Below are 24357 nucleotides of genomic sequence, written 5' to 3'. Positions count from 1 at the left end.
CCTGCTACTCTGGTTCTGCAAGCCCCATTTACGTCACCACAGCCTGCACACGGCCGCTCTCCACTTCCTATCAGCACAAATGGGCTGCTGGGAGCGTCCCGCGGCAGGAAAAAATACAAGACGAGTAAGTGTGAGTCCCTCATTGTCCTTCCTCCTCCACACTTCTCATAAACCTTGACCTTCCCCAAGTCATTCGCTGACGAGCGAAGCCGTGCTGCTATTGGATTCCATCGTGACGCATGGGGGTAGATAAAATGAGGAAAACAAACGTGATTAATTCTGTTTTTAATCTGTTTGAAACCTCTGCAAGACGATACACGCCGCTTAACTCCTGTGTCACCACGGAGCATCGCCGTCATCAACACAGTACACCTGCCACTATAGAATGGTGATTGTTCCCAATGTTCAGGAGGAGTACAACAATTAACAATATGACAAGGAGCCCTCATATCCTTCTCTGTGCTGCTCCCCGTCTCGTTTCTGGGCGGAAAAGGAGAACAGATTTTTCCTGTTTTGCATCTGTGTTTTCAGTGAGCCAATATTATTCCCAGTGGTGGAAAAGACACAGTACCTGCGTCTTTCTGGCCACCAGCTCAGCATAGATGTGAAAGATCCCTTTGAATCTTTGACAATCCCTGTAAAGGGAATTTGAGCAGGACACAGCGAGTGAAACACGTCAGAAATCAGGGTTCTGTGAATTCCTGCAGGGCGATGGTGGTGGGGATATAGTGGTTTCAAGAAAGAGTGAAAGATTTAGCAGATTGCTGCAGGGAGTGAGTTAGGAGAGAAAGAAAAAAACACCAAAGGTCAGAGACAAACGTCAGAGTTTTTTCTTTTTAATCAGATGCCATCCGGGAGAAGCAGGAAAAAAAAATCCGATGAAATAAACAAAAAGAGCAGGAACGTGACTGCAGTCACTGGGTGAAAGTGCATGAGAAGCAAAGAAGGGTGTATGTGTGTTGGTGGGGTCATAATAGAAATCAGCTCAGCGTCAAGTGCGTCAGTGCAGCCTGTGTACACTTGTAAACATCTTTATTCCAGTAAAGTGTATTGTAGTTTTCCTCCTGTGACTTTGCAGTTGTTCGTACACAAACCATCTTGGCCCCATCACACAGCCCCTTGAGACAGGCAGTTTAACAAAGGACATACTCTTTCCAGACTGATTCAGATTACAGGCTTTGCTCTATATTACGCCTGATAAATGGCACTTTTGAAGAATATTCTTGATTGTGACGTCTTTCGCTGTCAGGAATAGTAAATAATCTGTATCAGTTATCAATGTCATTAGCTGCAAGATCGTCACAGATGGTTGGGTAAACGGTTCGTCATTGAGCGAGAAAGGGATGTTGAAACCTGATCCTGTTCTTTGAGTGAATGTTCCCTTTGACTGGACCTGGAGAAACTAATGTTTCAGGCAGCGCTGCGGGCCACAGAGATCCGCCTCCGTTCTCTATAATTTGACTCGGCAAAGAAAAATTGAGAAAAACAAATCCTCATTCTAGTTGGCGGTAGACAGACTGCGTTACATTTAGATAGATCCAGTTTGGCTTCATCTTTATTTATTGAGCACTTTAAATACGACATAGTAGATTCAAGGTGCTTTAAGACACAAAAATAACAAGACAAAAAATGGTCATTATTATTATCACTATCCTCACCAATCGCAGAAATAACAGTAATACTAACGCCTCAAAAATGAAGGCACATTGAAAGGCTAATGAATTACATTTTTTAAGCTTTCCCCTGGTTTCTGTCTTTATGCTAAGCTAAGCTAAAAGGCTGCAAGGCTGTAGATCTATATTTACCAGACATGTAAGATAGGAGCACAAATCTTCACTTTTTACTTAGTATGACATAAACAAGTAGTCTTCTATTAGTCGTGCAGATTTACATTTGAAATGGGAGCACGGACTAATGGGGTTTGTTTAACCTGAGCTGTAATAAATGTTGCATGGTTCCCTGTGATGGTTGGACAATTAGTATGTACAAAAGCAGAAGATTAGGAATGATGAGTTAGTGGCCGAAGCCATTAAGTGTTCAGGTTGTCGGCCCGTCCGTCCTTCCATCCCATTCTTGTGAACCCAATATATGTACAGTATGTTTTTAGGTCAACCATATTATATCCAATAATTGATTACGGAACTGAATGATCAGTATCAATTCATCATAATTTCAGCAATTAGAATAAGTTATGTTCACAATTATATTATATTCAAATAAATTAAGTTTCCTAGGACATACTGTTGCATTTTACAGTCTCTTCACTGCAATGTGTTTTTGTTGCAGTGCCTTTGCATTTTGTTAAAGCAACCATTTTTTAAGACGTCCCTGGGTAGTGTCTTTTACCGTATATGGATATGTTGTTTGTTAATTCCCTAATTGGTAAAAAACACTTTGCGCGACGCATGCGTCAGCTTCTCAAGACTAAACAGACACGTGACTCTGTGCGTAGACTGCTCAGGGTGTGGAGCCCCGCACAATAAGCATTACTCACTCATCTATTGTCTCATTTTGTAAACGTGCTGAGAGAGAAGTAATAAAGAGTAGTGAAGAATAACCTTGTTCCAAACAGGTTCCGACAGCACAAAAGAAAAAGAAAAACAGGTGTCAGTTACCGTAATCTGCTCTATGATGGCATTCAATCAGGAGTGATCGCCTTTAAATCAGGCCAGGAGTGTTGCAGTCATAGTTTGTGTTTGTCGTGTGTGTGTGCGCTTGTGCGTGTGCGTGTGCGTGTGTGCGTGTGTGCGTGTGCGTGCGTGCGTGTGTGCGTGCGTGTGTGTGCGCGTGTGTGTGTGTGTGTGTGTGTGTGTGTGTGTGTGTGTGTGCGTGCGTGTTTGTGCGTGCGTGTGCGTGTGTGTGTGGATAGAAGTGCACCGGCCTGTTATCTCAGGTGAAACTATTGCAACCAAACCTGCCTCAGCTTCCTGTATTGCAGTAAAAATGAATTGTACTATAATTAAAATACTTAACTTTAGTGGTTTAGTTCACAGACACTTTGTACCAGGGATGTGCACAGACATTTTGAGGGACCCCTGCTTTAACATGGAAAAGAAAATAACCCATTATTGCACAACATCGTGCAACATCGTGCAAACGTGTCAAACCGAGCATTGTTGAGGTTTTTATTTTCAGAGAATCACAATGATCACGCAGAAGACTCACCCTGAACTTGTGACACAACGTGGCCTCATCAGACTCCAGTCCCAGCGTAAAAACACAACTGTCTTTCTCTGACGTAAAACAAGTTTCACATGACACGGGGCAATGGACATCGCTTTGCATCCTCTTTCTTTTTTTAATCTTCGATGTTGCAACTTCATTTGGTGATACCTTGGGTAACAACTGCTTAGCTACTCGGCAAGCAATAATTATCTTTTCTCTTCTTCTGCAGTGGGAAGGCTCAGACGAAAATTGCAAACAGGGAGTTGCCCGGACCACTTAAGCCCTGCACTGTGCACGTCCACACTTTATAGTTTATCAGTACTGCATCCACAGCATGATCAAATATTTATGATTGTATCTGCTCTCTTGTAACATTGTGGTGTCAAGGCAAGGAAAGTTTAATTGTATTTAAACTTTATAGGATTTGCGTGTGAGACAGGTCTTTTAAATACAGTCACCTGCTGTCTCGATTCCCACACTTTTAAAATGAAACGCATCAGAGAGTTGATGCATATATTTTATTGTAGTACAATAATGCCCTTTCATCATGATCATGACATTGTGTATTCAGTTGAATGGCAAATGATTAGTTATAGTAAACAACCTTATAGGTTGAAAAAGTTAATGTTTTATTATAGCATCCATGTCATGATGACATCATTGCTGCCATATTATCATAGATTCATTTCCAACTCAGTAAGCTTTAGCTCATGTATATATTTCTATATGAAACAGAAAATGCACTGTTGAAGTGTGCAAGATCAAATGGTCAGACTTCTTATACCCCATCAAAAAAGGCCATTACCTCCTTTCCCATTGCCAGCAGATGAGTTTGCCTTTCTGTCTTTTTCACCCGGCACATCATGTTCCATGTCACAAAAACATCGAAAACTGAGAAGCTCTCTCACCTCGTTTTCTTGCCAAATGAGTGCGTTCACCAGAGTGTCATTTTCCATCACTGCCGATCACAGCTGATTAAACCATTTAATACGTAACCCAGGAGTGAATGCTGATTGTATCTATTCCCATTGTAGACAAAAGTCATATGTTAGGGATTTTTTGGACCAGTGGAGAAGGGGCTTTAGTGACTTCTTCATGACGTCCTTTATGGGCATCTTGTTCAATATAAGTAGTAGCTTGTCTTTCCAGTCTTATTATCTAAGCAGATCCGTTGGAAAATGTCAGACCATATTTTTGAAGACATTGACCTTTGACCCATCACCTCAAAAAGTTAATCTTCATGAGATACCCTCCCTAATAATATTCCCACCAATTTGGAGAAAATCTTTCCATGCATTGTTGAATTAGTTTTGTAGACACACACACAGACAGGGGCGGGGAAATCCCCTACTTGCGTGCAGGGTAATAATGAATAAACAGACGGATGGATGGACACACAGACGGACAGCTGGCCACACACTGGCAGCCAGAACTAATTTGACCTGACATTTTCAGTCTGAGCAGTCCGCTCCGCTCCAGTCTGAGACAGTCACTCAGCTCCACAGCAGGAATCCATGTCAGGTTTTCCATGCTGGCGGTAGAGGAGAAGATCTGCGGGGCTGGAAGCGTGCAGCCTGGTTAAGTATTTGAATTATGTCATTGACGTCAGCACAGTCATAAATCTCGCTGCGGCCCATCCCTCCAGCTGGCCCATGCCAGCACAGCTCCATGGTGCATTGTGCAGGAGCTGTCACACAGGCCTGAATGAGGTGTGTGCCAGTATGTGTGTGTTTGTATAACTGCGAAAAAAGCCTTTTGTTTTGATAGGTGATGAGATTATGCCACAATTATAAACTATGAAGAGTCATAATCAGGACTGAGAGATGTTTGTGAGAAAAGACAACTGGTGATAGTGTGGTTTCGGGGGTTGGACTGACTCTAAATGTCCAACACACCACAGGCTCACCAGAGTTTAGTTCTGGAGAAGTGACACCTCACACCACACAGGAAAACAGTGGGACAGATAAAGATCTTATCATGTAGCATTGTATTGAATTCTGTCTCATACTACAGTACTTTTTATTGAATCATTCTAAATAAATAAAAGTACAACATCATGTTACCTACATATTTATACATACTGTTGACAATTAGGAAAAAATTTTAATAAACTGCAAAATAATCTGTATATTGTTAGATCTACGTATGTCAGTATTGTTTTCAAGAAATATTGATTGAAAGTACTGATTGCATATTTTCTTAAAGAAATTAAAACAACAGATGTTTAGATTTTTGAAAAATCTGGATCACAGCTGGATCTCAGCTGTTTATTACCGTATGTGCTGTTACTGCTGTTACATATATTTAACATCATATATATAATATATTCAAATGGTACAGTATACAGCGCCTTTTGTTAAGAGCACCCCGTTACATTTGTTGTAAGCAAGTCACTGATCAATATTCAAATATTTACAGTCTTGGCTGTACAGTATTTTTCCACCAAGTGTGACTGTGTTGACTGTTCAGCAACTCCATTGTGTTGCCTTCTCGTTTGAAAAACCTTCAGTTGAGTTTTTAAACAGTTTCTTTCTTTCCCTCTTTGTCTCTAATGTCAAATTATTCTCATGCGTCTCTACTCTGAAAAAATCTGAATAAGTTGACGTAGATTGGGGGGGCTGACACACCGGTGATTCATTCAGCCACCCTGTGTGTCTTAGCTCCATGTGCAGCGCAAAGTCAAACAAACGCAGCCCTGAGCACAGGCACGTATCAGTGTCTGAGTGTGCACTCTTCTCCTTCATGATGTGGGGAGGTCAAGACGAGGAATGCGTTGTGTTTGCGCACATGCAGATAGCTCGGAGGTGTTTACACTCGAACTGACGCTGGTGACTGCAGTCGTATTCATCGACCCTTTGTTGTAAGTGGATGTTTTACTCCCTGACGAGTTCAATTAGTGGGAATAAACATGACTCGACCCGTATTCGTCACTGAGTAAAGTCAATCTTGAAAACTCAGACACTGCAGGAAACCCTCAGCTGCATGTACAGTCTGTAAAGCTGCTTAGAAACTTGTGGGGGGAAGTGACATATAGTACATGTACTAGATGTAGTAGATTTTGGATTTTACAAACAAAATATGGCGTTGCCCAAAAGTCTGGGACCATTAACTTGAAAGACACATTGTTTAATTCACCAGCTCGTCGCTAGTTTAACAGTGCATACAGTAACTAGAAGAGCACTCGAAGAGCCTGATTGGCCACTTAGTACGCAAGCCTGATTTCTTAAAGATTTAAGCATTATTTCTTGAAAAATTCACAAAAATGCCCTATTTGGAACTGTTAAAGAAATCCTGGATCCTGCTAAGTTAATGGTTCTTCATTGGCTCCCATCCTTCCAACATGTTTCAAGAGAATTGGTTCAGCAGTTTTTGTGTAATGCTCCTTACCAGACAGACAACAATGAAAACATAATCACCTTGGAGGAGATAATTACGATTAGAATGCTCTTGACCTGTTCCAGTTTTGCTTCTTACATATTAATGCATTAGTTATAAAACCTAGAGCCCAACCGATTTATCGTTTGGCCAATAAAATCAACCAACACGAGCCCGGTATCAGCTTATGTTTGCTGTTAGGAATCATTACCAGATTATTATTTTTTTAATGGCCAAATGTTTAGTTATCGGAAACTAATGTTGGTTAGCAGCTCCCAAAAGTCCATAGCAGTCAGGCTCTAATAAAAAAAAACAAATAATATATACACAAATATAACATCTCCAAGAAGGACCATTCTCCATGAATACTTTTAATACTGAAGTACATTTTACTATATTACTGTTTTTTCTTACAATCAAATATTTTCTGTTGTGGTACTATTACTTTACTTGAGTAAAGACTTCATCCGTCACTGGCTGTAGCTCATCAGTAGGTGGTATAATAGATGAGACAGAACAGTTCTTCTCACCAAGCTGCCCCCAGACAGCAAGAGAATCAGGGTTTGTGGGGGGGAGGGCTGAGAGCACAGAGAGCAGCAGTGTGAGCTGGATGTGAGTGGAAGGTGTCTTGGGCGGGAATGGAGGTGGTGAGGGGGTTGCGGGTGTTTGAGCTCGGCCCTGGTCGTTAGTGCAGTTGATGGCTCTCACAGAGGTCGGTTTGTGGCCCTATAGTGGGAGAAAGATGGAGCGAGAGGGGGGAGAGAGGGGAGGCAGACGGGGTCTGTCTGCACACTGAGGTCTGTTGTCCTCTGGGCAGCCTCCAGCATATGGCCAAAGCATTAGGAGCGACTGAGGGAAGAAAAAAGTAGACTTCAACTGAAAAACAGGCTGGAAAAGTACCTCGCACTCTGTCTGGGAGCAGGTTTCTCAGACTGAAAGTTAGTCACGCCACCTTTGACTGGTGACATGGTGAAATGTCTGCCAGCCCATGTAGCACTGTATTCATGATGGAACAGAGCTGATGACGGCTTCAACAGTCCAATCTACGTCTATTGTGTGCACATGTCCTTGTTCTAGTCACAACTTCAACTCTCCAATCTGATTAGTACATGAGTCAGATTAGTGAAGCGTGGCACCAGGTCTAACTGAATCCCAAGAGATGAATGAGGGAAATTCTGCCTCAGTGATCTTGATGTACAAAGCCGGCAAACTTTTGTTCTGCAGTCCACATCTGAGTGGTTTACAGCCATCATGAACTGGACTGTGCGTATGAATTCGCCTCCAGCTTCAAAAGGGCCTGATTCCTGTTCATACAAAGAGCCAACACTTTGATGTTCACCGCCTGCACTGGTAAAATGTCTAATGTCTCTTTAAGCCCTCATCGGAGGGAAACGAGTGCAGGATGTGGTCCCACCTTCTTGGCAACATCTCCCGCTCCGATGGCTCAAGACGGCCGCACATGGGTATATACCCAGTTTCAACAGCTCACCACCTTGTGCATGAGCTGCTTTGATGTTGTACTTTTTGATCTGCGTCACTGATTTTTACATGGCTCGGATGCCAGTGGTTCCTGTGAATAGTTAGGACCGCGGAAATTGGCGTCCAGTCGTATATTAGAGCCAAGAGTTCTTTGAATCCTCCAACCTGGATCTCAAATAAAGGAAAACTGCTCTGACCTGAGGAATGTGGCTTGTGCTTGCAGTCTTCCTCTTGTAATTTGAGGAGCTAGCAGCATGATTCCTAAAAACCACAGTTGAAGTCAAACAGCAGAACCTAGACTTTCCTGTGTGATTCAGAAGAGTCGTCATGTTGTTCTGATACCTTTTCAGTGAAGGGAGGTTTCCTGAACTGCACATATACTGTTCCGTTTGAGATCTCATTGAAGTTCTTTGTCAAACACTGGTGGTTCAGAGTCTGTGCGCCATCACGGGCCTTTGAAGTGCTTTGAACCACTATATTGACGTAAATTGGGGAGCAGCACGCTGGCTGTCCTGTTGTGCTAAGCATATGGGGTAAATTTCTTCCATGTGTGAAGCCCTATGAAGTCGAGATCAGTCTTTTCCATAGAGAAGGGGAGACGGGGAGATCCAGATGCGTGAGTGTTTGCTCCCTCCAGGCAAAAATGTGTTGAATCCACATTCTGCATATTGGAAAATGATGTTTCTTAATTAGTTTGCGCGGGTTTTTATCATCTTATCATTTAATATTATTTTCTTCTTCTGAAACTTTGTCAGCCCACCACGTGTGAGACACGTCCGCTAACGACAGCACCGGTTCACTGAATGACAGCTACGATTGTCCTCAGCAGTCTCTCCCGCCATTCAGTAATTCCACTCCATGTTTTGTGCAAATTCAGGGCCAAAGAGGAAGTGCTTTGGTTTCTTTGGCACACAGGAGACCCCGGCCTGTTCTCCCCCCAAATTCAGTGAGTCAAAGTTTGCCTCTCGTGTTGCATGTGCAAACACAGGGCTTGGTGTTTGATATAGTTTTTTTTTTCTCCCTCCGAGAGGTTGAGAGAGGAGAGAGCCAGTTTGTGGAGCGTGGTGGTGTGTGGTGTGAGCTGCTGCTGCAGCTCAGCACAGTACAGCCTTGAAGTGGTGTCTGCATGTTTCAGAACGGAAGTCATCGGGAGTGGAGTGAGTTGACAAAGTGCGTCAAATACGCTACAGCAGGTTGTTGTTTCTGTCTCCTCTTCCTGTTTAAACTCTTCTTCTTGTTCCTGTAGTTTCATTCTGTCAGTAATCATAGACATCACTCTGTGAATCTGGTGTGTTCTCACAAGCATGCACAGTAAAAAAAAAGCTAAGCCAGATGGTTTTGTTTCACCAAACGTCTGCATTGGGGTTGTGTCACTGTACCACAATGTACACACCGGTTGTATATGTTTGAATGGGAGGGGGGGGTCCCAGACGCATCAACAGCAGGAGGCAGCAGACCGCCTAGTTCGTAAGCCACTCGTTCATGGTACTGAGAGGGGGTATAAGCGGTCAAGAGAGAAACTGAGAAGGGGTGGGGGAACCAGACAGAGTGGGAGGGGGTTTGCAGAGTGCATGAGAGCGAGGGAATCAGGGGGTACGGAGAGAAAGAGCCTACAGAGAGAGGGCGAGTTAGCAAACAGTAACTCTAGCCTCAGTTTGTCTGCAGGGTGCAACTTCTGTGAACTTTCTGAGGTGGTGGAGCGGAACAAGATGAAGGAGCTTTGTGTCCACACTTCCCCCTCTTCCTCTGCGACTACCGGATGTCCCGCGGGCCAGTCCTCTGTGCGATCGAGCCACTCCGGGACCCTCGGACCTGCATGCATGGTGTCAGGGGGTTCTGCCATGGACATGGATCCTCTCGGGCCTGATTACGTGTCCATGTGTCTGTTGGCAGATGAGTCCTACCAGAAGCTGGCTATGGAGACAATGGAGGAGCTGGACTGGTGTCTGGACCAGTTGGAGACCATCCAGACCTACCGCTCTGTCAGTGACATGGCCTCCAACAAGGTAGGCAAATGCAACCTATATATTTTGATGTGTGTATATGCAAGCAATGCATTTGCTGCAAAGTTTATGCATGCATGTATCCAATCCTTAGATTTTGTTATCATTTAAAATATTCTCATGCTTTTTGCTGCACAAGGACATGTTTATATTGTTCATATTTTGAAGAATTGTCTGAAGGGAATCACATTTATCTACAAAACTTCACCCACAACTTCAGAAAATAATTAAACATTGTTTTTCGGCCAAAACATCAGTAACTCCTTGTTTTGTAGAGGTACGTGCAATCTTTAACTTTCAAGTTAAAAAGTTGACACATAATCAGCACCCTGCTCTCACAGTGCAGCTCAAACTCTTAACACACATTTCACTGTGTCAAAGCCTGATCTACCCTCTGATGTTGCTGGGAGATTTTTGCATATCAACAATTTCATTGTGCTGTGTGACAGACTGGTTCCAGGTTATGACAATAAACTCAATTTGAATAATAATCATCTTCACACAGCATAGAACATTCACTACAGTTACAAAGAGTCACAAACCATTATTTAGATTAGAGAAGATCATTTCACATGTTCAATCACCTAATAGCTGTTCAATATTACAAATTACTCTCACTATTCACACTTTGTCATTTGTTGTCAGAAGGCATGGCATTGAGCCTGGACTTGGCTGTCCTGTGATGACTTGTTTATAGCTATACAATGGTTTTTTTTGTGGAAGTGTGGTCGTGAATTTGCACAGGGTATGCAAATTGTAAATAGCTTTTTGCCACAGTGACGCACTTGCAAAGTAACAGCTGTTCTGTGGTAACCTAAGAGCTGGCATGATCAATTCACAGATCTCTTGTAAAAAAAAAAATTGAGAGCAGCGTTTGTTTTGCATACCGAGTTCCTGATATCTTTGAATTGCACAAGGCACAATATTGCATTTATTCCATGGGAAAATGCTCTGCTTCACTTCCCTGACCTTGTTCAAACTACTTGAGACACATGGGAACTTATAGGCTGTCATACAGGATGGATGATTTGAAACACATGTCACTTTCTCAACTGACATCATCTTATAAGGTCGCATCCAACTGGCTGACTTCTGTTTGTCCAGACTTGAGTTTAAGATTAACATATAAAACATGTTGGAGGAAAGTGTATCCCACTTTCTTATTCACGGGGAGTCATGACACATGTTGCTGTAGCCTTATCGCTCACTGTGTTGAAGAGGCTCCCAGCTGAAAACCCCTCAATTTCCTCTGATTTACTTTGATTCCACTAAGGAGCAAAGAAGATCACATCTACTCTACGTTAAAGCAGTGCTGCAACAATAGTGGATATTTTTCAGTACAGTCAAATATTGCGTCAGACATTTCTACCTTCATTTAAATCTCTTGTGCAAAAGTTGTGTAAGTTTCTAATGTAAAATGGTCAGAATATGCCCATTGTGACTGACACTTTATTTCCACCATGCTGCTCCAACAACACATTTAGACTTTGGCTGCATGGTCATTAAAAAGGATTCTGATTGAAATGATTCTATTAGAAAACTTGGAACAATACATTATACAACAAATGAATAGTGGGCACTCAACCAGTTTGTTCAGTCAACACATATTGAATGCTCCCACATTAATTTCAGCTTCTAGCACATCAGGAAACTAGGAAAAAGCTCCATCCCTCAGATGTAGCACGACTTCCTTGTTGCCAAGTGGCCAAAGTTGAATATGCTCCCTTTCACTTTCCCAGATTTGTGCCGTAGCTGAATAGCATCCACTGCATTGGTGAACACTTTGCATATTAATGGAATGAAATCATGAAGTTTCTTCTTAAAGATAATTCTTAAAAGCAGGTTAGAATTTGCATCATGAAAACATTTTCTACAGTATTCTTGAAGCTAAATGAGCCTTTTAGCCTTTTTTTAAGTTTAAATAATGCTTTACCTCATTTCTGAAATTATTTCTCACCCTCACTAATAACAGCTGCGTCAGGCTATAGACTTGACTGAAATGCTCAAGTCAGCACGCCAACAGGGTTATAATGGCGGTGTTAGTCAAAGTCAAAGTGAACTTTATTGTCATTCAGACCATACAACAAGAAGTGCATGGCAGAATGAAATTGCGTTTCTCCAAAATCCATGTGCAAACATAAAAAGACAAGTACACTTAACACCACAAAAACAGACATAATAGACAGCATAGACAGACAAAAAACATACGTATAGACCTAAAGACAAAGTAGGCAATTTCACAGTGGTTGGATTAATGCACAGAGTAAATATTAACTTGACACTGGTGACTGTTAATAAAGTGCTTGAGTAATAAAACATTGAATTAATGAAACATTTAATTAATTGGGAGCAGGAGTAGCCGCTGCCATACAGGGTGCAGCCTTAGCATGCTAGGGTTTAGCATCGATACCAGTTTACCTTGTTAACAGTTTAACAATACTCAATAATTTTGCTGATGAACAGTAATGTCAACGTGATGACGGCACTAGAAAAACACCAGCTCAACAAAGTCACTGGGACTCGTCCTCCAGGCACCATGATGATCTAAACCAATAGACCTTACCATTAACTAGAGAACCCTGCTATTGTGACTAAAAAGATGTTGGCATGGGAAAGTGGATAAATCCAACGTGATGTTCTAAATTTAGAAAAAAGTCAGCCTTCTGATTTGATTAAAGCGAAGCTAAATAAACACATTGTGGTACTGCAAGACTACACAAAGCCGCTATTTAGAACTAATTACTTCCCTTTGCTTTGATACACATAAAACGTTTCATTTGTGTAGAGCTCAGCCAAATTACTGCACACTCAACCCCCGTGCAGACAGACAGTGGCGACTGTACGGCGGCGTCAGATTCTAAACACCCAGGGTGGCGTTGTCCATTTCCGCCCCGTCTTCTACACTGTGGTCTGGGGGAGGATTGGTTTAGGGAGGAGTTGCTGTCATACTGTGACGGGTGACTGTGACCGTGACACCAGTTTCCTGTCTTTTTATTTCCCCCCTCCTCTGCTCGGTGGTTGCCAGACGACAATAGCGGCGTGCCGGCCCCGGCAGCCAGGTTGAGTCTTTACTGATACCCACGTCACTGGGACTGTGAAGACAATGAGCAAGAGGCCCTGCAGGCAATACTGCAGCGCGGGCGCCGGGTCAGGCTGGCCGGGTGCATGACTCAGAGTCCTCTCAATTTGACCCAATATCAACACAGAGCACTGTTGACTAATGATGCTTTTAAAAGAGCGGAGGTCAGCAGTTCATGATGTTTCAGCTCAGAATTGGACTCAGTGGACTCGATTGTTGTGCCTTTGGACAGGGATGGAGAGACATTTTTTTTATTTGTACAGTCACAAATTAGTTGCAAAGTCAGTGTAAAAAGCATTTGTATTGATGCACAATGAATGCAGAGTCAGCAGACTTTTACTCCTCACCAGTGTTTACATGACATGATGCTTGACAAAGAGCCCAATTCTTTTCGGACGTAATTGAACCCAGGGCGTCTCCGCTTACGGTGTCCAAGGGCGCAGGTGTATCCGGGGCGATGGGACCACACACCCTGCTGACCGCCTGTCTGGTCGCTGTGACCTCAGAGCGGGGGAGCTGCCTCCCTGCCCCTTCACTATCATTAGCCTCGCCACACTTCCATGCTGATGCCGGTGATGGCCTTGGACAAACACTGCCATCTGAATCCAGTTAGAGGAGTTTAGGGCTCTGCGGGCTAGCGTGCGAGCAAGCCCCCAGGCCGAGAGCGAGCGCGTAGGAAACTTTAGCTCACGTGTGGTCACTCGCAACTTTGAAGCGCCGCCGTCTTCAGTGGGGGAAAAAATGACAAAATTATTGAAACAGATGTAGCGGTGGGTCTGTAGCTGTGGCAGGGGTAATGGACATTAAATTATAGTGCTGTGATTCCTTTTGAGTGAACGGGTGGTGAGCAGATCAGACGAGCTACAGTAGTGATTACGATGCCTAATTGTAATTAAAAAGTTAGACCTCTGTAATCTGCTGTGATCACGGAAAATAAGACAAAATGAGGGAGGTGAACTTGCTCTTACGCTCACCCTGTCCCCGCCTACTTTTCGTGAACACCTTCTAGGAAAAGGGTCTTTCTAGTATTACTACAGTCTGAAAACTCACTGGGCACAGTCCACTGTGTGTTGACACTGTCAGCAGCCGCACATGTGACAGAGGCGTCATTGGCTCACGCTGGGCATTTGTCAGATTGCAAAGCCACAATATTGCAACAAGATGTCAAGCTGTTCCTTTGCAATCGTATGTTTGTCTTTCGTGCGTTTTCAGTCAAGGTCACAATGTGCTCCATGAACTAAGCTGACTTTTAAAAACTTCTCCCAGACAAATACATACTTGTTGCTTGTGTTTTCCCTCCTCAACACGTCAGCGTGGCAGTCTGCTCAACTTGTTATCTGGGACTTTTCTGTGGTGAGCTCAGGTATGCATGTTGTTTGGTGCCTGAGGCCACGTTAAGAAGCGAGAGCGTTTACCAGTAAATGACCTCAGTGAATTACTCTATCGTGTAGAAGGGAAGTAGGTGGGAACGAAACTCCCAGGCTTGTGTTTGCTGGGGGAGGAGCCATCGATCTCTTGTTAGACTCTTGTAGGCCAGTCAGTCAAGTTGGCTTTATCGCTATATATTTCCTGCCTGATGCCACTTCAGTAAAGAGAATAGAGAGAGGAAGCAGACAGTCTGGCAGGCGCTGAACAGAGTTATTGCTAGTGGAACTTTTACAAGATTTCTTTCGCGTCGTGTTAGACTTATTTCTTTTCTAAGTAACAATGGGACTATGTTGTTCTGAAAAGGAGAAGATAAACTTTGGGATGCATACGAGTTGGAAAAAGGTGAGTTAGTTATGGAGCTGCTTACATTGTGCTGCGAGAGTGTGGTTTGCCACATGGAGAGTGTGATTTATTAAAGAATATAGTCATTGGTTTAATTTAAGTTGATTCATCTCTTCAGAAAGCATGATTAAATATTGAATGTTACTTTCAATTTCAACTTTGGTTTGTTATTTTAGGATTTGGTGACATTTGAAACACTTTTTGTGTTATTGTGAGTTAAAGTGTTAATAGTGTTATGCTTAGACGCTTAAATTATTATTATTTTTTTATTTATTGCGTGACAATTCCTCCTGAATGCACCTATGTTGAAAATTCCAACTTTATGAGGCAACAGCTCCTCATCATCTGCAAACTAGCGCAATAACTTTTTTAAGGTGAAGTTTATGTAACTTCCCTCTGTGTCCTCCCTGTGCTCACGTCAAAGGATGTATGAGTTAATGCCATGCCTTGAGTAATCTATTCTCCCGGGCACAGTCATCTACTTTGTCACCGTGCCGTCTGCGCTGAACTGCCTGACACTGGGGCTGCTGACATGTGGCTGTGTGCCTAATTCATTTCCTAGAGGTCACACAAATCCACACTGTTCCGCCGCCTTTAAGGCATCGGTTACAAGTCGCCCTTTGAATGGGAATAAAAGCCGCCTGAGTCCGAGCTCAAATTTTTTGTCATTACGAGCTCTCTTTGATTTTTTTTTATGGACTGCCTCTGGCAGTCTGGGGTTTTGGGTGCAGCCAACGCTTTGAAAGTGGCGTTCAAGTTTCACAGTCAAGTCGATTTTAGCCGCCTGCTTGACATCTATTAGACAGCTGCTGAGAGCGGAGACAGTCTGGTCCAGTGTGAGGAGAAAAGAGCCCATTGTGGGACATAATGAAAGCCCCGGCTTTAGGCAGACTCACGGTTGATTTATTTTCTTACAATGTTTGAACACATTAGAGAAGCGGCAAAACCCAATGAGATATTTAAGACATTGACTCCACAATTATCTCATTGTATTCATTATAAAGAGTTTGTGATGTTTTTCTTTTTTTGAGGTTGTGTTTCCTTGTGCAGCGTGGTCGTTGTGTCTGTTCAGAGCATCTCTGCTGCAGATTGTGTGTTGAATGTGTGTGTGCTTGTGCATGCATGTGCGCGTGTGTATGCATTTGATGTGATGCAATGTGCTTAGAGTAGGGACCACTGTGAGAACAACGGAGGGGGGCCACGTGACGCTGTTGCCACGGCGTTGACGTCGCCGTGCAATTGGTGGGGCACCGGTGGGCTGCAGCTCCCTCGTGTGTGTGTGTCTCCCATCGCCTCTGTTTGGATAATGGATACTGGATAATGTGCATGTACACTGAGAACTACACAGTTATTCAGGGCTGAATAGAAGCTTCCACTCCAACAATGCAAATTTCAAAAAGACGCAAAACCAAATCAGTCAAATGAACCCGGAGTTTCCTCGCCCCTTGTGATAAACAGTCTGGCGCTTTGAAGCCTCATGTTGCGCAGTATGCGTTGGATCTGTTCTGCATTACTGAGCAGGGGGAGCAAATCAAGAAGGGAGGGAGGCAGAGGTGGGGGGGGGGCTTTTGCAGAGAGCACAGGAGTTGGGGAGAATAAGAGAAATAGATAGAGAGTGAGAGGAAGATGTGGGGGGATTCTCCTGTTTTCTGCAGTGCTGTGCATGGCTCAGTGTTCTGCAGGGGTGGGAGGCAAAAAGAGAGAGAGGGAGAGACTCCACCAGCCTGTCTTCCATCGGGGACACTCACAGCTCGAGCACAACACCCTCCTCCTCCTGTCTGCTTTTCTCCGTCCCTCCTTTCCTTCCCTCCGTCGGTCTTACAGCCTGTCTTTCCTTCCTTGCTCAATCTGGGCTCCGGAACACTGGATTTCCCCCCCTGCGCGTCACTGGATAACATTTGGATGGTGATAAGGGGAGGTTTACAAAGAAACGGACGGAGGCGAGAGAAGCGAAAGAGAAATTGATTGGATTCGGGGGGATTCCATCTCTCTTGCAATCCTGGAAAACAGTTGGCGACGCTATGAGGAGATGCATTTGGCAAAGGATGTAGGGGTCCACCACAGCTCCTCTCCAGAGAGTTCAGCAGGGGCATATTTACCGTAGTCAACGGTGATTTGGGGGGAGCCTTGAGCTTCAGGCGGGAGAGCTGAGCTCAGCCTTGGGGATCCACTCAGAGAGGAGCGTACAGGGCTTCTGCTGGGGAGCGCCAGGGGCTCAGCACAGCTCAGCACCATGCCTGAGGCCAACTACCTGTTCTCTGTGTCCTGGGGATACATTAAGGTGTGTCCTATAGATGGGACTGTGTGTGTGTGTGTGTGTGTGTGTGTGTGTGTGTGTGTGTGTGTGTGTGTGTGTGTGTGTGTGTGTGTGTGTGTGTGTGTGTGTGTGTGTGTGTGTGTGTGTGTGTGTGTGTGTGTGTGTGCACGCATGTGTTGTGGCCACATGTTGTATGTTGATGGCTTTTCACTACAGCTGGTGATATCAGTCAAGATGACCCTCGCTGATTTTTAATTGTGCATTGATTATGAGTATGTGTTTGATTAGAGGAGACTGATTCTGTCAACATGCTCTTGCTCAGTGGTTGCGTACACTGAAAAAAAAATGGTGCATTTTCTTTCCCTGGAAAAAACGTGCATAAACAATAGCATTTTTTTTTAGATTATGCAGTACTGTATTTTGTATTTGTTTGTTAAAAAATGCTTTGCGGTCACGTGTCTCAGTGGCTAACTCAAACCAGGACCAAGCAGACATAAACACAGACCTTATATGGTGCATACAGATACAGGGGCCATGTTCTCATGGGGCAAATGCCAGTGGAAAATGGACAGGAAATGCTTTCTCCCTCTTCTTGGAATAGAAGAGCAGTAAATGATTGAATGAATATGTAATTCCCTTTATAGAAAATGTAACCTCATGAACTTTCTCTCTCTCTCTCTCTCTGCCTGCAGTTCAAAAGGATGCTGAACCGGGAGCTAAGTCACCTGTCTGAGATGAGTCGCTCTGGCAACCAAGTGTCCGAGTACATCTCCAACACCTTCCTAGGTGAGCACACTCACACACAAGCCAATTAACACTGATGGGTTTGACGCAAAAATGTGTGACTCCAACGATCCAGTGTCCGGGAACAAATACGGTCTGAATGTTCACAGAGGTTGCGAGGTCACCTAAAGCAGCGGAGGAAGTTCTCGTAAGTCTGCACCAATGCTCGCAAACCAGTCTGATCTGGTCTTGGGGAAGAGAGAGACAGAGTCCCCTCGCTCTGACTGCTGCAGAGAGATGAGGAGGAGGAGAGGAGGGGAGGGGAGGGGGGGAATTCAGGGAAGACTTCCCTCTGGAGAGATCAAGGCAGTGAGCAGGGGGAGAGGGGGAAATGTGTATGTGTGTGTGTCATCAGGTCCAGATAGACACTGCATTATTCATCAGGAGGACAGAAGTGTTTCCTTGTCTCGTAACAAACCCAGCTGCAGTTCGTGACTCGTAGTCAGCCCAGTGCAGCTCGTCCTGCACACAGCCAGACACTCTGCCCCTCAGCTCCTCCACCTTCACATCCAGCCGGGCGATGGTGGAGACACAAGACCTTTCCATAACAATAGCATAGGTGCAGTGGAAGCGATTTCTGCGTGACAGAGCTGCTCGGGGGAGACAAACACCAGCAAACACAGAGCTCATCTTTGAAGCTCGGCGGTTTTGGTTGTCATCTGCATTGCAGCTCACACCTGTCAGGTGCACAGAGATCCTTTTGTTCCTGTGCTTTGTGGAGAAGGCAGCTGAGATATTCTCTGTCTCTCTGCGGCGAATGTGGTGTACACCCAAACAGATCGAGGCCGAGGGAGTCGTGCACTCACACACACTGTCAGCCGTGTGCAACATGTGAGAATCACACTCAGCCAGCAGACAGACTTGAATTCGCACGCTGCAAAAGAAAAAGAAAAAAACTCCTGCATATAAACAAGCGCCTCCTCTAAACAGTTCATCTTAATATGAACCAGTTTTCCTCAATTCTCTGGATTGTTATTACAAAACAGTTCAGTTTCTCAGAATGTACGGGTCACTGGAGCAGTTTGCACAACATCCCATCAGCACTGTATGTTGTAATGACATTTATCATAACTGTAGTGACATTTTTTTGAATGTGATTACATTTTTTTTTTTTAATAACTGCCAGTTCAGCATCAATGTGTTGTCACGTGGGTGTGAGAGGTCAACGATCCCCTTGTGTTCACTTTGTTTACTCAACACGTAAACGAAGGTAACTGAGAAAACCATTGTCTCAATCTTTCTTTCCCTTTTTCATTTTCTCCAGACAAGCAAAATGAGTTGGAGGTTCCATGTCCAGTACCAAAGTCCAGGGAAAGGAAGCGGAGGCAGGGTCAGCAGCAGCAGCAGCAGCAGCAGCAGCAGCAGCAGCAGCAGCAGGGCGGGATGATGACTCACATCAGCGGGGTGAGGAAGGTCAGCCACACGCCCAGCATCTCGGGGAGCAGCTGCAATCGCTTCGGGGTCAAGACGGACCAGGAGGAGCTGCTGTCGAAGGTAGATAACTGATGACACAGCAGAAATAAAAAAGGCTTAAAATCCTCTGTTTCAGACACTTACAGTCGTCTTATGTATTCTCTCGAACAGGACCTGGAAGACATCAACAGATGGGGGCTGAATATCTTCAAAGTGGCCGAGCACTCCCACAACCGACCCCTCACATGCATCATGTACACCATCTTTCAGGTTAGAGTCCTGCCTCTTCATCCTCCTCATCTTCTACCCTTTTGACAGAGAGAGCTTTTTAAGAAATAGTATAATTCACATCAGTGTGTACAGAATGTCAGTGTTACCACAGAAACATCTGCCGGATGGACACTAACAGTTCAAATTGATTTTTAACTGTCCCTTGGCACAACAGAACATATTGTTCTCATTTTTTTAGACTTTTCTGTAAATGCATGATTCCAAATTGGAAGAATATGCTTTAAAAATGGAATTTAAAGTCTGCTGTGGTGAATAGATCTGCCGTGAGAGGCAGCAGTGACCAGTAAGGCATAACCAAGGTTTTTTTCTCATCGCATGCAGGAGCGAGACCTGATGAGGACGTTCCATATTCCAAAGGACACCTTTGTGACGTTTATGCTGACCCTGGAGGACCACTATCACTCCGACGTGGCGTACCACAACAGCCTGCACGCCGCTGACGTGGCCCAGTCCACGCACATCCTCCTGTCCACCCCTGCACTGGATGTAAGTGGCTTAAATGTATTATCTAAAAGTCTTAGACAACACTCTGCTCCGTTAGTAAAAATGCCCATGAGGATTTGCCCTACCTTCAGCAACAAATCACATTTCAAAATAGTTGTATTTACTTAATAGTTCAAACATGAGGCAACATTTTACGGTAGCACCACCGCCCACACATTCTTGGCTTGATTTATTGAGGTGACTGGCATTACTGTCACCAATACTGGCATGGCTCTGGAAATGCATTCTTCAGGATGACACATTGCCCGAACACTTCACCTTGTCTAGCCAGATTATTAACTGTGAAATCTAACCTCTGTTTTGTTATTCTTCTTCCTTCTCCTCAAACGCAGGCCGTCTTCACTGATCTGGAGATCCTGGCAGCCATTTTTGCCGCAGCCATTCACGACGTGGACCACCCTGGTGTGTCCAACCAGTTCCTCATCAACACCAGTAAGTCCTTCTTCACTGCCAGTCGTCAAAAACACCGTGTATTTAGTCTACACGGGCTAAATAGGCATAATAAATATTTGCATGATTTAGTGGGAAGTGTCTCCCTTGTGTCAGTGTGGCTTTTTAGGGGTTTTGAATTGGTAACCATAGCTACCTGACCTAAGTTTAAAAACTTTGTGCTCAATTTAATTTCTTCCTTCCTTCCATTTCCCCCTCCCTCGTCTCCCCTCAGACTCTGAGCTGGCTCTCATGTACAACGATGAGTCAGTGCTGGAGAACCACCACTTGGCCGTGGGCTTCAAGCTGCTGCAGGAAGACAACTGTGACATCTTCCAAAACCTCACCAAGAAGCAGAGGCAGACGCTGCGGAGAATGGTCATAGACATGGTGAGGAAACGTCTGCGCGCCCAGAAAACTATGTCTTCTTGGCTCCTTGTGTTGCTCCTTTCCTGAATCTTTTCTCTGTGTCTTCCTGTCTTCTAGGTATTGGCGACCGACATGTCTAAGCACATGAGCCTGCTGGCCGATCTGAAGACAATGGTGGAGACCAAGAAGGTGACGAGCTCCGGGGTCCTGCTGCTGGACAACTACACAGACAGGATGCAGGTAAGAGCCACTCATGTACACACACGCAACACTCTCATACATACCAGAGAAATACAAGATGATTAAATTGATTTTTTTTTTGCTGTAGGTTCTGCGGAACATGGTTCACTGTGCGGACCTGAGCAACCCGACCAAACCTCTGGATCTGTACCAGCAGTGGACGAACAGGATCATGGACGAGTTCTTCCACCAGGGAGACAGAGAGAGGGAGCGCGGGATGGAGATCAGCCCGATGTGTGACAAACACACAGCCTCAGTGGAGAGAACACAGGTAGAGAGCACACATCCACACACTTCCAATAGCAATTTAACATCGTGGTTGTTTTTCCTTCTTACTGACGTCATCTCTGTTTCTATTATCCAGGTTGGCTTCATCGACTACATCGTCCACCCTCTGTGGGAGACGTGGGCCGACCTGGTCCACCCGGACGCCCAGGACATCCTTGACATGCTTGAGGACAACAGGAACTGGTACCAAAGCATGATCCCCCAAAGCCCCTCCCCTCCCTTCTACACAGAAGGGAGCCCAGACGGGGAGGGGGAGGGGGGACCCGTGACGAGTAAATTTCAGTTTGAACTGACGCTGGACGACGAGGACGAGCAGGTGGGAGACGTGGAGGGCGGGATGATGGAGACGACCGACGGATGTGATAATCTGACACTCCAAAGCCATCCCTCCGATGACGATGGGGACTCCCCGGCGGAAACATAGCTGGACCGACGGGGTTCTTAGAGCGCAGCGTGATTTGCTGCTTCTGGTTAAATTCCTTTTATTGCAGTGGAGCAATCCTGCAATCGTGGCTCTTCAGGAGCTGCCTGGCTAAGGGGCTGACTAAATGTGGGGCACCCCTGCAAACGAGGCTTGGAAACCCTGTGGCAGTTTGATTTTGAGCCCTTGAAGGGAGCTGAACGAGCGCAGCCTCTGGTCTTTGGAAGAAAGGACTAACTGTGGGGCTGCAGAGGCTGAGTCTCGATCCTCACAGACAAATAAGACGACGTAGATGATATGAATCCGTGTACTGGGACAAGTGAGATTTCCAAAACTTGCACTTCAGGACACTTTTTATGTTCATTACGATTTCTTTTGCATCGTGTTCGAGACTGGATGCCACCTGGTGAAGTGTCCAACCAAAACTACTGGTCAGCAAGTTATTTGTTACCAATTAGTTTTTTCTAACACAAAGTTGTGTGCCTTTTTTTTTCTTTTTACAGCCGTGTCTTTTTGTACATGTTTTTATAATTTATTGAACACAATCATGTAGCTGTAAAATGTGTCCAAATTTTCTACAATAAGGACATCTTTGTCTCACACAGTCTTCCTAATGTTCTGGCAATATTATAAGCTTCTCACAAAAGCGTCGAGTGAAGGTGTTTCTAAAAAATCAGTTGACTTCCCAGCACAATTTGCACTCTGTGGCAAGAGGAAGAGAGGGTGGAGGGCATCCGTCATTTACACAATCTATTTCTATCCAATAATACATGACATAAATAATTAAATTACTCATATTTCAGATTGATTTAAAAGTGTATTTTTGAGTCTTTAAACATGGAGAAACCAAATTGCAAAGATCCTGTACAGAAAGTGTAAAACAAAGCACTTTGATGAATTCACTTCTGCGTCTGAGCAGTGTGATCCCATGCTTTCAACGCCCAAATCAGAAGTCAAATTCATCCGTGTGATTTCCCGTTGTTAAATGAAAATAATCGGTCAAAAAACAGTTAATTACCCAGTGAAATTTAACCAAAAATATCTCGTATAAAAATTCCATAACCTTATATTGTATCGTGCTGAGCTATATTCCAGTGTGTTTCCTCATTTTATCAGCTCTCACACACACACACACACACACACACACACACAGCTGTTTACTGAATCACATCCTCGTGAATACACTTTACACCGTATCTGGTTCTGAACTTTGAATGACTGTAAGACTGTGTGCACATTTAAACAGACACCTGTCAGTGACATGATAACTGTATCTTGTAGTTATTATTATTATTATTATTATTGTTATTCCAGCACTTTGACTATGACGACAGTTCCGCAGCTGGTTGCTGATCTGTCCAACACTACCTTAAAGGTACCACATTGTAAGGGCGCAGCCTTCAGAATAATGGGGAGTGAGTGTGTGAGTGAGTGTGTGAGTGTGTGTGTGAGTGAGTGGTTACACAGTTGCACAATCTTGTTGCACCCAGCTGTGCTGTGCTGACCCTTCAGCTGTTTGTAACAGTGTATTTATTACCTTTTCTCCTTGTACCTGATGATATTGATATTGATCGATAATATTCACTGTATATTTGTTATTATTTATATGCACTACCACGCGTCAAATCCACAGTTTGACTGAAACTCATCTGGTGGTTCTGATTCGTTGTATTAAGCAAAGCTACTTTGCTACAAAGACCAAAAACATGGAGTCATACAGTTCAGTTTTTTGGTTGTTTTTTTTTAGGAGTCTGAAATGTTTGGTTTGAGATTCCAGCCAGAGACGTTTGTACAGTCTGAAGCAACAACACCTCACGAGAGGTGCAGAGGAAGCTCTTTGTCTTTTGTTCCTGGCGGATCATGAAGAATGATAATCTACAGTATTTGCTGCAGTATGTTGTGTACGGTGACGGGTCATTGTACAGCTTTAAGAATATTTGCTGAAATATATGACATTGTTTCAAATGTATTTTTTCAGTGTTTTCCTCACGATATATGGTAAAACGGTGTATGTTGTGCTCAACAAATGTTTTCTATCAGATTATTAAAATGGGCATGTATTACAGAACGCTGTGGTCTGGAGTTTTTACTGGAGAACATCAACAAACCGGTGATGAGTTTGTTATCGTATGAGTTTTTTTCATATGAAGTTAAAATGAGTCATAAAACGACCGAGCTACTGTAAATGTCACGACCTCAGGGCAGCCAGGTGTTTTTCCCCAGCAGCAGTGAACAACACTCTTTAAAATGATTCCTCTGAGCCACATTCAAAAACTCAATGGCGCGATTACAATATACCCACAGATGTGGTTTTGTTCACGTCATAGTTCCAGTTTTGCAACTCTTCAGGGGAAAACCAGGTGGAGATGACCGAGGGAGGAAAACTTGATTCATTCACTTCCCTCGCTGTGACACCAGTGACTTCTCCTCCCTCTGAAACCAGCCGAGCGCTGCTGGACACAGAGCCAGCAGAGTAAACAGGAAGGGGAGA

General features: G+C 44.2%; 1 protein-coding gene across 4 annotated transcripts in view; it reads left to right on the top strand.

Annotated features, from left to right (window-relative positions):
• LOC118118077 (cAMP-specific 3',5'-cyclic phosphodiesterase 4B) overlaps nucleotides 1-23934 on the top strand; it is a 49189-nt gene extending 25255 nt beyond the window's left edge. For all 4 annotated transcript variants that reach the window (XM_035170899.2, XM_035170897.2, XM_035170900.2 and 1 more), the window contains 10 exons: nucleotides 9913-10025; nucleotides 17821-17914; nucleotides 19176-19405; nucleotides 19496-19594; nucleotides 19937-20101; nucleotides 20452-20551; nucleotides 20784-20938; nucleotides 21035-21157; nucleotides 21246-21428; nucleotides 21522-23934. In XM_035170899.2, coding sequence (XP_035026790.1) covers nucleotides 9913-10025; nucleotides 17821-17914; nucleotides 19176-19405; nucleotides 19496-19594; nucleotides 19937-20101; nucleotides 20452-20551; nucleotides 20784-20938; nucleotides 21035-21157; nucleotides 21246-21428; nucleotides 21522-21869 — 1610 coding nt within the window. In that variant the 3' untranslated portion in view covers nucleotides 21870-23934. The remainder of the gene's footprint in view (nucleotides 1-9912; nucleotides 10026-17820; nucleotides 17915-19175; nucleotides 19406-19495; nucleotides 19595-19936; nucleotides 20102-20451; nucleotides 20552-20783; nucleotides 20939-21034; nucleotides 21158-21245; nucleotides 21429-21521) is intronic.
• Nucleotides 23935-24357: the final 423 nt, after the last annotated feature.

Source organism: Hippoglossus stenolepis, chromosome 11, assembly GCF_022539355.2.
Source record: "Hippoglossus stenolepis isolate QCI-W04-F060 chromosome 11, HSTE1.2, whole genome shotgun sequence".
Taxonomy (NCBI): domain Eukaryota; kingdom Metazoa; phylum Chordata; class Actinopteri; order Pleuronectiformes; family Pleuronectidae; genus Hippoglossus; species Hippoglossus stenolepis.
Note: the sequence above shows the minus strand (reverse complement) of the source record. Positions and strands in the feature narration are given on the sequence as shown.